This window comes from Catharus ustulatus, chromosome Z, assembly GCF_009819885.2.
Source record: "Catharus ustulatus isolate bCatUst1 chromosome Z, bCatUst1.pri.v2, whole genome shotgun sequence".
NCBI lineage: Eukaryota > Metazoa > Chordata > Aves > Passeriformes > Turdidae > Catharus > Catharus ustulatus.
The window spans coordinates 18,039,121-18,053,346 of NC_046262.2; the positions used below are offsets into that span (position 1 = coordinate 18,039,121).

General features: G+C 41.0%; 1 protein-coding gene across 4 annotated transcripts in view; it reads left to right on the forward strand.

The window, feature by feature from the left end:
• MAP3K1 (mitogen-activated protein kinase kinase kinase 1) overlaps positions 1-14,226 on the forward strand; it is a 65,327-nt gene that overhangs the window by 43,219 nt on the left and 7,882 nt on the right. For all 4 annotated transcript variants that reach the window (XM_033085906.2, XM_033085907.2, XM_033085909.1 and 1 more), the window contains 12 exons: positions 76-276; positions 1,016-1,132; positions 1,677-1,825; positions 4,929-5,050; positions 5,674-5,755; positions 5,882-6,059; positions 6,487-6,777; positions 7,218-7,339; positions 8,276-8,367; positions 8,585-8,774; positions 9,714-10,980; positions 11,879-12,031. In XM_033085906.2, coding sequence (XP_032941797.1) covers positions 76-276; positions 1,016-1,132; positions 1,677-1,825; positions 4,929-5,050; positions 5,674-5,755; positions 5,882-6,059; positions 6,487-6,777; positions 7,218-7,339; positions 8,276-8,367; positions 8,585-8,774; positions 9,714-10,980; positions 11,879-12,031 — 2,964 coding nt within the window. The remainder of the gene's footprint in view (positions 1-75; positions 277-1,015; positions 1,133-1,676; positions 1,826-4,928; positions 5,051-5,673; positions 5,756-5,881; positions 6,060-6,486; positions 6,778-7,217; positions 7,340-8,275; positions 8,368-8,584; positions 8,775-9,713; positions 10,981-11,878; positions 12,032-14,226) is intronic.

Here is a 14,226-nt window from a genome sequence, read left to right on the forward strand (position 1 = left end):
CTGGAAACACATAAACCATACCTATTTAAACATTCTTCTGTCCTTTGAATGCTCATGACGGAGGCACTTGTGTAGTTTCAGAGCGGACGGATAACACCACCGCGACGAGCCCCGTCTCCAGATGGCTTCTCTCCGTACAGCCCTGAGGAGACAAATCGCCGTGTCAACAAAGTGATGCGAGCCAGACTGTACTTACTGCAGCAGATAGGACCCAACTCTTTCTTAATTGGAGGTGACAGCCCCGATAACAAATACAGAGTGTTTATTGGACCTCAGGTAGGGAACATTTTTGTCTTGTGTATAGCTTTTATCAATTCATAGTTAATCTTGGAAAACTGTTCAAAGCCAGATTAGTTCAGTTGATGATCACTGTTCTATAAAGTAGAACAGTATCTGTACTCATGTAATACCAAGATCAATTTGTACTTAGTAAATTGTTTGTCTACAGTTTCTGTTGTTTAGAAGAAAAAAAGACTCATTCCTAGAGTGGCTCTGAATTATGTCTTACATATTATTGGCTAAAATTTGGCCGCTTCATTCCTCTATTCATGAGATGTATATAAATGACAAATACATGACATAATTCTCTTAATAGCGTGCTAATTTCATTAATACCCCTAATGAGATCCTTTTAATAGGCTTTTTTGTACTAATGTGATGCAGTATTGGGCCACATCCAGGTTGGGTGAACAGAAGCATCTCATATAAGTTTGACTGATGTCAAGTTGTGACATCATTCTTCCAGTATGAAGCATAAAATTAGCTTCAGTTGATTTAAAAAAAATAAAGTTGGGGGGGAATAAATTGAAACTGATGTCATAATTTTATGCTTTCGTGTATGGATTTCTGAGTAATATTTCAGACATTCTCTTTTTTTTGCAAGGCTATGCAAGAAGACATTTATACCTATATATGATTTTTTTTGTTTGTTTGGGAGTGGATGTGTTCTATGTCACACTTAGATGTGGAAGAATTACCAAGTCAGTAGAACTTTAGTATATACTTTTCTTTGCAGACTTGTAGCTGTGGCCGTGGGACATTTTGTATCCATCTGCTGTTTGTTATGCTGAGGGTCTTTCAGCTTGAACCCTCAGACCCCATGCTCTGGAGAAAGACACTGAAGAACTTTGAGGTAATCAGTTTCTAACAGATGTAATGACAGTCTAGAATACACTCCATAATGTCTTTAGAATGCTATCTTAAAAATGCTGAAAACCTAGATTTTAAAGCAACAAGAATAGATGTTTGTAATTATATCTTTAATTCAGTCTCAGTTCTGGAGTGGAAAAAATTACCTGCGAAAATAAGACATAACTGCATAAATAGTGCAGAGCTGTAGTTTAGTGAGTGATTCAACTATTTTCTATTAAAATTCATAGATTTGTCTCACTGATTTCCTAAAAGGAAGAAAAAATGTGGGCATTTTGAAGTAATTGTGTGTATACTTAGACCTGTTATTTATTTTCAATAAACAGATAAGTTTATGGTGTAAAATGTTTCTTGTGATCTTTTTTAGTAGTAAGACTTCTGAAATGTCTGCTGCTACTGCTAATGCGTTATTGTGAAGGTGAATAGATTTTTCCTGTTAGCAGTAGTTTATGCTTCAGTAATATGACTCTTAATTACCAGATATTTGTAGCATAAATAAGACTCTTGCTATCTTTTTCTGATGTTAGGTTGAGAGTTTGTTCCAGAAATATCACAGTAGGCGTAGCTCGAGGATCAAAGCTCCATCTCGTAACACCATCCAGAAGTTTGTCTCACGCATGTCAAATTCTCATACATTGTCATCATCTAGTACTTCTACATCTAGTTCAGAAAACAGGTTAGTATTTTTTAAAGGAATTGCAAGATTTGTTCTTTAGTTTCAGAATCACCTACATTCTTTTTGTTCAAAGCTGCTTTCATTTCAAGCCACATTAAGTCTCTGCATTTGCAAGCAGTCAAGTCAAGCATACATTAGTCACTGTGGTACCAAGTGGGCATATTTGATTTGTAACTTCTGTTTGGAAAATGTTAAGTAGAGTTGTGAAAATAATTTTTTTGACCCTATATGAATTTTGCGATACAAACTGTTGAAATCTTGAGGGCAAGTTTGAAACATATATCAACTTTGGAAGCCTATTGTGTGCATTTTGAATACAGCACTTGTACAAATGTTAACAGAAGAACAAACGTTATTTTTTTGTCTCCTGTCCTGCTTTGGAGAAAAGCTTGTGTCTCTGACAAGGCACTGAAAAACATTTAGGTAAATATACTCTGCATAAACACATACATAAATACAAAAAAGGAAGCAAGCATATGTTTTTTAAATACTTCATTAAAAATGGGTGATTAAAATATTTAAAGAGAGATATTAACATATTAGTTATGCCTTGTCTATGAATTGATGCCTTATCTGCGAATTTCAAGTGATGTGTTATTCTTCCATATTTTTTCCCTGACTACAGTAATTTCACGAATACAAGCCGCACCATTTTGACCAAAATTTTGCTCCCATACCGGAAATGCAGCTAATACTCAGGAGCGGCCAATATGTGAATAATTTTCTGACATTTTCAACCCCAGAAGTGCAAACCAAGTCAGTGCAAACTGGAAAGTCGAGCTCCTGCCAGTAAAACCCTGCATTTACGTGGTTGTTACAAATTGATACTCTGTTGCACGGTGGGTGGAGCTGCTCCGTGCAGGCAGCACAGGGGGTGGGGAAGGCGGGGCAGCTCCCTCCTGCTGGCCCCGCGGTCCAGGGGGAGGCAGGGGCTCTCTCCTGCTTGGACCTGCGGCTCGGGAGGCTCCCGTCCCCGCGTGCCGCCGCCGCAGGAGCAGGCAGGCTCCATCCCCACCTCCCATCGCCGCCGCAGGTGCCGGCGGGCTCTGTGCTCCCCCTGCCACCGTGGGGCAGCGCCGGGCCAGGGTGACTGAGCCCAGCGGTGGCGGCAGCTGGCCCCAAGCGGCCCCACCGAGTGGCAGTGCCGAGCTGGGCCACCCAGCCCTGTCGGCAGCCCCGAGCCCTCATGGCCCGAGCCGAGACAGTAAACCCCGCCCTGCCGTGGTTCTGTTACTATTTGGCAACTTTGTTGCACGCGGGTCCTCTCTGCGAATGACAGAGCGGCTTATACTCAGGTGCGGCTTATTTACGGACAAAAACCAAAATGTTTGCCAACACCCGGCGATGCGGCTTATACTCAGTGTGGCTTGTATTCGTGAATTTACTGTACTTCTACTTAAGTTCTTTTGTATGTTCTTTTCCATGGTTTTGAAAGATACTGATTAATGTTTTAAACAAATAATTTCTACTTACATTATTTAGTGGTTAAACTGTACATCATTTAGAGAGATCCAACCAAAGATGGCAACCCTAATTGAGGTTTAGTTTTTGTGAAGTGGAATCTAACTTGAGGAGTACCTTGATATGTTACTTTGTTTTAAAGAGTATATAGTAAGATGAATGTATTCAGACAGGTTTATAATTCTGATACACAGATTTGTGATCTTAATTTCACTTAATCTTATATTTATTTTTCCAAATTGTGTCACTGTAAATAAGTTGCATAAACAAAGTTGTAAAATACATGATTATTCTGGAACAACTTATCTGGCAAGTCAGTTCCTTTTATGTTGACACTTCATGTAGGAATTTTTCTTTTCATTAGATTGTGAACTTTGCTGCATTAGTTATCACTTCTTACAGGATGAAAGATTTTCAGTTGTTTGCTAGTACACCTGGTGATACTGATTCACCCTCTAATATTGATTCAATGAGAGAAACTGCTGTTTTGTGCAAGTCTAAATTTGTATAGTACAGGTATTGAAGAACACTGAGGATCACATTAATTTGAGATAGAAGTTTACTCAGTTCTGATAATTCCTGTGACTTGCATTTATGTTTTACTTACTGCTAATTCTTCAAAAATAAGTTTCTAATTAATATATAATATATATACATACATGTGGAGAATTATTTTTCATTGTAAGCTTACTTTTGTGGATTTTTTTCAAGGAATAAATAGCTTTGCAAGCACTTGGAGAGGAATAGAAAATAATGTGTATGGAAATAATGCATGTACAAGTTAATTTTATTTTAAAAATATATTATTGGTGAACAAATGCAGAGTTGCTGCAAAGTTTCAGAAGCACACAACTTTAACATAATTTTTTTGCAATGAGTAATTAGTTTTGCACATTTAAACAGTATTGCAGAAGATTAAAAATCTATACTTCTCATGGCATGTTGTTTTAAGTTTAGAAGAATTTATTGGGTAAATCTCTGTTTATATTAATTTTAAAATTACAGTGGAGAAAAATGAAATAACCAGAAAAGGAAAATATGAAGTTGTTTAAACATCTGTGTGTGAAATGTATGTTAGTGTTCATGTGAATCTCTTCCATCAGTTTCTGCTTGTGACAGAAAATTCTTGAGTAGTTGTTTATTTTTTGAGTTGTACTATGTTCCTCAAAGAGTATTTTCTTGTAAAGGGCTAAAGACTGCCTTGTGACTCCATACTTTGAAAGGAATGTGATGAAAAAGAACATGGGTAGTTTTCAAAATATAAAAATTCCTTAGTTTTTCAAACCCAAATGGTAAATTAAAAAGTGAAGGTTGGTTTGTTTAAAGAAGCCTTAGGAAAAAAAATGTTAAGTGCCCAGAGCTGGGCCTTTCAATCTCTAATTGGTATCTGACCTAGTTTGGAAAGATGTCATGCGTTTTGTGACTTTCCCTTTCATTTTAACAAAGTGTTGTCTGTACTCAGCGCTTCTAAAAATCTGGTTGCTTACTTATTCAGACCAAGGTTTAGGAGAGTGATTCATGAATAGCTTGTAGTTGTCTAGAAATGACTGTTCCAAACTGGAAGTTAATCTTTTTTCACTGTTAAGGCCTGTTCTGAATTCAGATATGCCTCTTCTACAATCACAAATGTCTCTTTTTATAGTATGAAGGATGAAGAAGAACAGATGTGCCCAATTTGTTTGTTAGGCATGCTGGATGAAGAGAGTCTAACTGTGTGTGAAGATGGCTGCAGGAACAAATTACACCACCACTGCATGTCAATATGTATGTTATCTTTGTTTTGTCAAGTTCTAAATCTGCAAAAATATTATAGCTTAGGATGGTTTTGGGTTGTTTTATGCTTAATTAAAAAAACCGAGAAATCTGCTAGCAGATGATGACTGGTAACTCTGAAAATTTGGTATCTTTCGGGTACTATTGATACACCTTCTCTTATCTGAGTTTGTAATTCCATGCTCTGATAGAGCAGTTACCTGCAGGTCTAGAGGTTTAAGCCTCTCCTACCAGAGTGAAAAGATTATATCCAATCAGAATAAGGTCAGGAATAGACTTTCAACTCCCTGTGACTTGTCATTAGTATGTATAAAAGATATGTAATGCTAGCTAGGGTTATCTAATGAATTATTAGGTGTGTTTATATAATACATCAAGTAAAGTGTATATAAGTATTTACAGTTTGCATTAGCAAATAAAATTTTCCTATATTTGAGGTATAAAAGGACCTGAATTTCAGTTCATAACTTAAAAGTATTAATTGTAGTACTGAAGTGAAGCATTTCTTCATGCAGAAAAAAATGTTTAAGGACGCATATTTTTTTATGCCTAAAATCTGCCAGTTTTGTACATTGAAAAACTTAAGTGCATATGATCCTGTTGCTGTATTCCAGGGGCAGAAGAATGCAGAAGAAACAGAGAACCACTCATCTGTCCACTTTGTAGATCTAAATGGAGATCTCATGATTTCTATAGGTGAGGATTCAGTTGGGGTATAATAAACTATCTGTTTCTGGATCTTTTAATTGATATTTCTGAATATGGTGGATTATTTACCTCCAGATGTTTAATTTGTTAATCTGTGTTGTTCTTGGTCTATAGTCATGAATTGCCAAGCCCTGTGGATTCTTCTGTTCTCCGTGTGGTTCAGCAACAATCTCAGCAGCAGCCTGCAGTTGGATCACAGAGAAGAACTCAAGATAGCAATTTCAACCTTACTCATTATGGAGTCCAGCAGATCCCTTCTACATATAAAGATTCAGCTGAGCCATGGATTCAGGTAATTCTATTTTGTAGAAGACCTAATAGCCTTTAGAGTGTTGAGGTGGGTTCAGCTGAACATGGGGTCACACACTTAGAAATGAGAACACTTGTGTTTCATTTATTTCTGCCATTATTTTCATCTCATATAGCTAGACTTGATTTCAAGGCTGTTAATATCAATGTCTGGAAACCAGCTTCATACTTAATAATTAAAATCCTCTTAATAGAGCTTTTACAGAACCAAGTAGCATGTAATTTATGATGTTTCATTTCTATCACAGAATCTTTTTTAAGACACTGTACTTTCAGACATAATTTTGCTGTCAGCAAAATGATGATTTTTAACTGGAAATATCTTTTCTCTTTTTGATTGCTCTTGCCAAGTACTTATGTTGCAGCATTGTTCATTTTGACACCTGTAATTTTGCCTTCTTCCTTGTCAGGTATTTGGGATGGAGCTAGTTGGCTGCTTGTTTTCTCGAAACTGGAATATACGAGAGATGGCACTTAGACGTCTTTCCCATGATGTTAGTGGTGCTCTGTTACTGGCTAACGGTGAAAGCACTGGAAACTCCGGAAGCAGCAATGGAAACAACACAAGTGCTGGAGCTCTGGGAGCAGCTAGTGGGTCATCTCAGACCAGTATCTCAGGAGATGTGGTGGTGGAATCCTGCTGCAGTGTGCTGTCCATGGTCTGTGCTGACCCTGTCTACAAAGTGTATGTTGCTGCTTTAGTAAGTAGTTGTTTACTTGTCCTCTACTGATTTTGTAATTATTTCATTTTTGAAGGGGGAGGGGATGGAAGAAGATATGTGAAATCAGAAATCCTTGTAATTGTTTTTGAGCACCACTGACGACTTCTAACTACCCTTTGAAAGTGGGATGATCAAATACTCGTCGTAAGTGAAAGGACATGATTTCACTGGCACTTGCCACAGTGCTAAGTATTGACAATATTTGTATGTCTTTTCACATAAGGAAAGAGGAGTTGACTAACTCTAGCAGTGAATATTTAGTAAGCTATTTATCCTTTGAATATTTCACTGACATTTTGAACACAATTTAGGTAGAATGGAATTTACAACTCTTAAATGCTTATTTACTTCTCTTTAAAACAAATAAAAATTTGTGTAGCTAGTTGGATTTCATACGCTTTTTTTTTCCTTTCTCTTAGAAAACTTTAAGAGCCATGCTAGTGTACACTCCCTGTCATACTTTGGCAGAGAGGACTAAACTACAGCGACTTCTCAAGCCAGTAGTAGAGACGATACTAGTAAAGTGTGCAGATGCTAACAGGTATGATGTCTTATGAACTTCATTTTGGATTGTTAGTGAAATATCTTAAAGCTTCATTTGTTGCTATTCATGTCTAACTAGTTGGTGTTAAAATAAAATGTGTGGATTGTTTTGCTAGCCTAACTGCTGCTGGCAAACTTCTGGCTTGATATATGTAGGTTTTGAAGGCAAGTGATTGTATACTTTGTTTTTCATAAGAGCTTTTTCCCGCCCCCCCCCAAAGTAAAGAAAGATGTTAGGTGCAGTCATGAACCCATCATGCTATTGCTTTGATCTAATTCTCATGTCTCTCCTTAGAGCTATTAGCAAGTACTCCTCAGTATTCTTCCTACTTCAGCAGTTGTCACACATCTTTGCCATGTAGTAGCAGCAGTTACATAACACTTGTGATTTGTAGTTCAGAGTGTAGTGATAGGTGATTGCTATTTAGAGTGAATTGCCCTTGGCTTGAGTCTTCCTGTCCTAGGCTACTCTGTTTATTCTACCATTTCTTCTCCTGTACTGTAAACTAGATTCAGAACTCCACCAGCTTGAGTTTTGTCTATCAAGGTTTAGTTTCTAAGCAGCATTTTTTCTGAAACTGCAGCTAGAGATCCTCCAGGAACAGTCTAGCAAGAGAATATCTAAAGTTAAAGTAGTAAGTGAAATTGAACTGGTTTTATGCGTTTGGCTACATTTCACAAGAGAACACGCCCATTTGGGCTTTTATTTGTATATTACTGATAGACATTACATTTCTGGACCTATCCTTGTAAAAATGACACAACGACTGGTAGCTTACAAAGAGTGGATTATAGAAATTTATTGGTATAAAATATGTGAAATAATTTCACACATAATTCCCAGCTGGTGATTTTCTTACATATAATGAATGGAATCTTTCTCCTTGAAAGCATTTTCCAAAGGAATTCTTTTTTTGGTTTTGCTTTCTTACAGTCGAACAAGTCAACTTTCAGTCTCAACGCTATTGGAGATGTGTAAAGGTCAAGCAGGCGAGCTGGCAGTTGGGAGAGAAATACTTAAATCTGGTAATAGTAACTCTTCATATACAATTAAATTATAATTACAAGCAAATAACACTGGAATTATCAACTACAAGCATAGCAAAGAGAACAGTATTCTTCTCAACAGTTTGGAAGGGGGCTAATTTGGGCAAACAATGAGTAATTCTGTATGAATCAGTTCTAATCTCTGTGTAGACTGTGAACATAATACCTAATTTTCATTTTATCAACTTTTTCATAGGCTCCATTGGTATTGGAGGTGTTGATTATGTCTTAAATTGTATTCTTGGAAATGAAATTGAATCTAGCAACTGGCAAGCACTGCTGGGACGACTTTGTCTAATAGACAGACTTCTGTTGGAATTTCCTGGTGAATTTTACCCCCATATTGTCTGTGGAGATGTCTTGCAGGCTGATACCGTAGTTGACAGGTACTTGCTTGTACTATGTGAATGTTACTCTTTGTAATTACAGTAATTTCATGATTACAAGCCGCACCTGATTATAAGCTGCACTTTCCGGGGTGTCGGCAACGTTTCGTTCTTCCTCCATATATAAGCCGCACTGGATTGTAAGCCGCACTTTTGATCGCAGTGAGGATCCGTGTGCAGCTTTCACAAAGTCACCAATTAGTAACAGAATCGCAGGATTGCAGGGTTTACTGGCTCGGCTCATGGCCAGGCGGGCTTGGCCCGCTCAGGGCTGCCGTCCGGGGCCGGGTGGCCCAGCTCGGCGCTACCGCTTGGCAGGGCTGCTCAGAGCCAGCCGGGCAGCACTGCCACCCCCGCCAGGCTGGCTCGCCCCCACCTGCCGCCTGCACTGCTGCTGCTGCGTTTGCTCACCCTGGCCCGCCTCCACCGGGCTTCCCCACGTTGCCGACTCTGGCGCTACTGGGCGGCCCCGCGGTGCTGGCCCCACCTCTGCCGGGGCCGGCCGGGCTCCAGGTCAGCTTGGGGTCGCCGTGGGCTCGCACTTCCAGGTTGGCAACTTTTAGAACACTGGTCATATATTGGCCACTCCAGATTACAAGCCACACTTCCGGGTTTGGACCAAAATTTTAGTCAAAATGATGCAACTTATAATCGTGAAATTACTATAAATTTGTTGTTGGTGATTTCATGAAAGAAGTAGTTGTTCTAACTCCTGTAAATAAATAACGTGTTTTTATGCAAAGCATGTTTGCTTTACAGAGTAAATAGTTGTCTTTTTAAAAACTTCTGACCCGTGAAGCATTTTCGAAGCACCAGTGCAATAATAAATATCCTTCCTACTTCAGAACTGATAACTAAATGCATTATCTTGAAACAACTTTTTTGGTACTAGTTAACAAGAACATGTCAGTGTATAAAAGATCTCTTTTCTTTTTTTAGGTATAAGAAACTTCTCTCCCTCTTAACTTTCGCCTTGCAGTCAATTGACAATTCCCACTCAATGGTTGGCAAACTGTCACGGAGAGTATTTTTAAGTGCAGCAAGAATGGTAGCAAGAGTGCCCCATATTTTTATAAAGCTGTTAGATATGTTGAGTGTGACAAGCTCAACTCATTATGCAAGGATGCGTCGACGTCTGATGGCAATAGCAGATGAAATGGAAATTGCAGAAGCCATTCAGTTAGGCATGGAAGAAATGCACTCTGGGGAATGCCGACATGAAGACTTTTTACAGCTACCCGTGCCAGATAACTCTCCAGAAACTACAGAAAATAATACTCCTAATAATACTGTGCAGTTATCAGGGAAAAGTGGGAAAGGTCTGAGTGACAGAAAACTGAGTGCCAGTCCAGACGACATTTCTGAGATCCTAGGTGGCCTTGCTGTGGGACTTCCTGTTTCATCAGTAACCACTGAGCAACCAAAACCAACCATTCAAACAAAAGGAAAACCCCATAGTCAGTGTGTGAACTCCCCTCCCTTATCCAGTCATTCCCAGTCACTATTCCCAACACTTATGTCTCCATCAAACCCATCTGTACCAGCTGGCCCTGTAACAGATGTCTCTAAACTCAGACCTCAGGGATTTGTTCCCTGCAAAATCCCCTCACCTTCTCCTCAAACACAGCGGAAACTTTCTCTCCAGTTTCAGCGAAACTGTAATGAAAATAAAGAATCTGAGAAACTTTCTCCTGTTTTTACCCAAGCCAGGCCATTGCCATCCAGTCACGTACATAGGCCAAAGCCATCACGACCCACCCCAAGTGATGTGAACAAGCAAGGAGAAACCTTAAAAAGCAGTATGACACTTGACCTGAATGATATTTCACAGTGTGATGGCAATAGCAGTGCAGTTATACCAAGTGAAGAGACTGTGTTCACACCAGTAGATGAAAAGTGCCGGCTGGAGGTTAATGCAGAGCTGAATTCCAGTATTGAGGACCTACTTGAGGCTTCCATGCCAACGAGTGATGGCACAGTTACATTCAAGTCTGAAGTTGCAGTTCTTTCTCCTGAGCGGGCAGAAAATGATGATACTTACAAAGATGATGTAAATCATAATCAAAAATGCAAGGAAAAGATGGAAGCTGAAGAGGAGGAAGCTTTAGCTATTGCTATGGCAATGTCAGCATCTCAAGATGCCTTGCCAGTAATTCCCCAGCTACAGGTCGAAAATGGTGAAGATATCATAATCATTCAGCAGGATGTAAGTATACATATGAGAATTTAGAATAAGTCTCAGCTGAGGGTCACTGAAATTGTAAAGCAGTGCTGTTATATTTCGAAAGTGATAGAAAACATGAAGGTGCTCAATACCTTTTCATAGGAAATTTAATATAAACAGTTTGCCGCTTGAGGGTGCTAACAGAATCCTTCCATGTTATTAACAGATCTAGAGAAGGTGTTTGCAAGAGAAACACCATATAATGTATCAACACTTAAAGTGAGGAAAAAGAAAGTATAAAACTGGGGAAACCAGGAAATAAAATAAAAAATTTTAAGCAGCAGTAGCATTGTACTGAGTCCTTACTTTGAAGGCAATTGTACTAAACCAAACTAATTTTTGAAAGAAAGAATGGGAAAAAATCTTGTCTTCCTTTCTTGAGAGAAGATGAGAAATACTTTACTAGTAGAAAAAATACATCTATATTTGCAACTAGACAAAAAGCAGAAGAAATAATAATAGAGAAAGCGGGTATTTTATTTGTGATCCTTTGAGGTAACATGTAAAGCATAAAATGGGAGGGATAAATTTAATAGACAACAACCTGGTTTTGGTTCTGTTTGGTGTAAGTACAAGCTAAAGCCTTAACTAGGTGTGAGACAAGGAATAGAAAAAAAGTTGTGTTCCAACTTATGTCCTTAATCTTGCCTTTCACCTTCACATAGTAACACAGAGGAAGCTCTGTTTCATGTAGTGGAGTTATGTGGGTTACAAAATATGCCAGTGCACTCATCTCAGCTGATACCTATATATAAGCATTTAAGGAAGTGTAAGGGAGAGGAGAGGCATATAAGCTTGGATATTTTCTAACAATTTAGAACATCTGTATTTTAGATGCATGTTAGTAAACTTGGAATTTATTCTTGAATTTAATTTGCAGACACCAGAAACCCTGCCTGGACATACCAAAGCAAAACACCATTACAGAGAAGATGCAGAATGGCTTAAAGGTCAACAAATTGGTCTTGGAGCTTTCTCTTCCTGTTACCAAGCTCAAGATGTGGGAACAGGGACGTTAATGGCTGTAAAACAGGTAAATACTTCAGGAAAGTACCTCACTTTCTGTCTCAGACCCCTTGTATTCCTGCTTCTTCTAGTCCCTGTCCTGACATTATACATAACTTCAAAAACCTTTATGTGCATGGTATTAACTAAATATATACAAGTTTTTTCAATTCTTCTTAGAGTGAAAATAAGTCCTTTTTGCTATGCCCATTTTCTTCCATAGTTCTTCAAGTGCATTTTTGCTTCTATCAAGTTGACTGAGTTAGGAATGGGGAGCCCAGATATCTTGATTCCAAATTAATGCCCTATTTGCAAGATAGCTATTTAAAATAGTTTCTCCTCACTTGTCAAGAATATTTTTGCTTTAATTTTAAATGGAGGAAATATAGCTTAATATTTGTTTCCTTGGATACTTTGATAACTAAGTAAAGCCAAGTTGGAGGCAAGTATTTTTACTATTTAAATTAATAGATACAGAAGTGTGGCTGAGAAGAGGCAAACACAGTAATTTCACAATTACAAGCTGCACCGGATTGTAAGCCGCACTTCCGTTCGCAGCGAGGATCCGTGTGCAACTTTTCACAAAGTTGCCAATCAGTAACAGAATCGCATGATCACAGGGTTTACTGGCTTGGCCCTGCTCAGGGTGGCCACCAGGGAGCGGCCCCAGCCCCGCTTGCCGCTGCTGTCGGGTGGCAGGGGAGCGACGTGCCCGGCTGCTGCCGCCAGGAAGAGGGAGAGGGGCTTGCCCAACCAGTGCCGCTGGGAGGAGGGAGAGGGGCGTGCCTGGCCGGTGCCACCACGCCCCCCAGGGCCGGGCAGGCTGCGGCTCAGCTCGGGGCTGCTGCTGGCTCGGACTTCTGGGTTGGGAAATTTCCAAAATTTGTTCATATATAAACCACTCCTGAATGTAAGCCGCACTTCCAGTTTGGGAGCAAAATTTTAGTCAAAATGGTGCGGCTTATAATCGTGAAATTACGATTATATTGACTTCATATAAATTACGATTATATTGACTTCAGTCAATATTTTTGAAGGTTTCAGCTGTGAGTACAGTAAATTCACGAATACAAGCCGCACTGACTATAAGCCGCATCTCTGGGTGTTGGCAAATATTTCGGTTTTTGTCCATAGATAAGCCGCACACGAATATAAGCCGCTTTGTCGTTCGCAGCGAGGACCCGCGTGCAATTAGTAACAGAACCGCGGGAGGGCGGGGTTTACTGGCTGAGCTAAGGCTGTGCAGGCTCGGCCCGCTAGGGGCCGCTGACGGGGCCAGGTGGGCCAGCACGGTGCTGCAGCTCGGGGCCGGCCCCCGCTGCCACTGGGCTCGGTCACCCCGGGTCGGCGCTGCCCCGCGGTGGCAGGCAGGGACGGAGCTTCCCCCGCTCCTACGGCAGCGGCGGCGGGCGGGGACGGAGCTTTCCCGCGCCCGTGGCGCCGGCGGCGGGCAGGGACGGAGTTTCCCCGCTCCTGCCGCGGCGGCGGCGGGCAGGGACAAAGCACCCCGTCGGCTCCCCGGGCCACAGCAATGGCGGCGCGCGCTTCCCCCCCCTCCCTGGGCCGCAGCAATGGCGGCACGCGCTTCCCCCCCCTCCCCGGGCCGCAGCAATGGCGGCGCGGGCTTCCCCCCCGCTCCCCGGGCCGCAGCAATGGTGGCGCGGGCTTCCCCCCCCCTCCCCGGGCCGCGGTAGGGGCGGCCCGGGTCCCCCCTCTCCTCCCCGGGCCGCGGCAATGGCGGCGCCGGGCCCCCCCCCCGTCTCTCCCCTGGGCTGTGGCAGAGGAGGAAAGAGAGCTCTCCCGCCTCTCTCCCCACCCCCCGTGCTGCCTACAGGGAGCCAGGCTCCACCCGCAGTGCAACAAAGTAGCGATTTGTAACAATCGCAAAATGCCGACTTTGCAGCTGCTCGGCTCAGCACTCTGGCTGGCACTTCTGAGGTTGTATTAGCCACTCCTGATTATTAGCCGCATTTCCGGTTTAGGAGCAAAATCTTAGTCAAATTGGTGCGGCTTGTATTCGTGAAATTACTGTAAATTGTTCACACTAGAGCTGCCTGTGGCTGAATCAGTGGTAAAAAAATAGAGGAAATTTTAGTCCCAACGCTCTTATCAGTTTTATAATGAACTTACATCTATGGAATACATGAAATGTTTTGAAATTTCTCAAAGAAAATATTCCTCCTTTGAAACTCTTCTGCTTGTGAAAAAGTGGGACTGTCCATG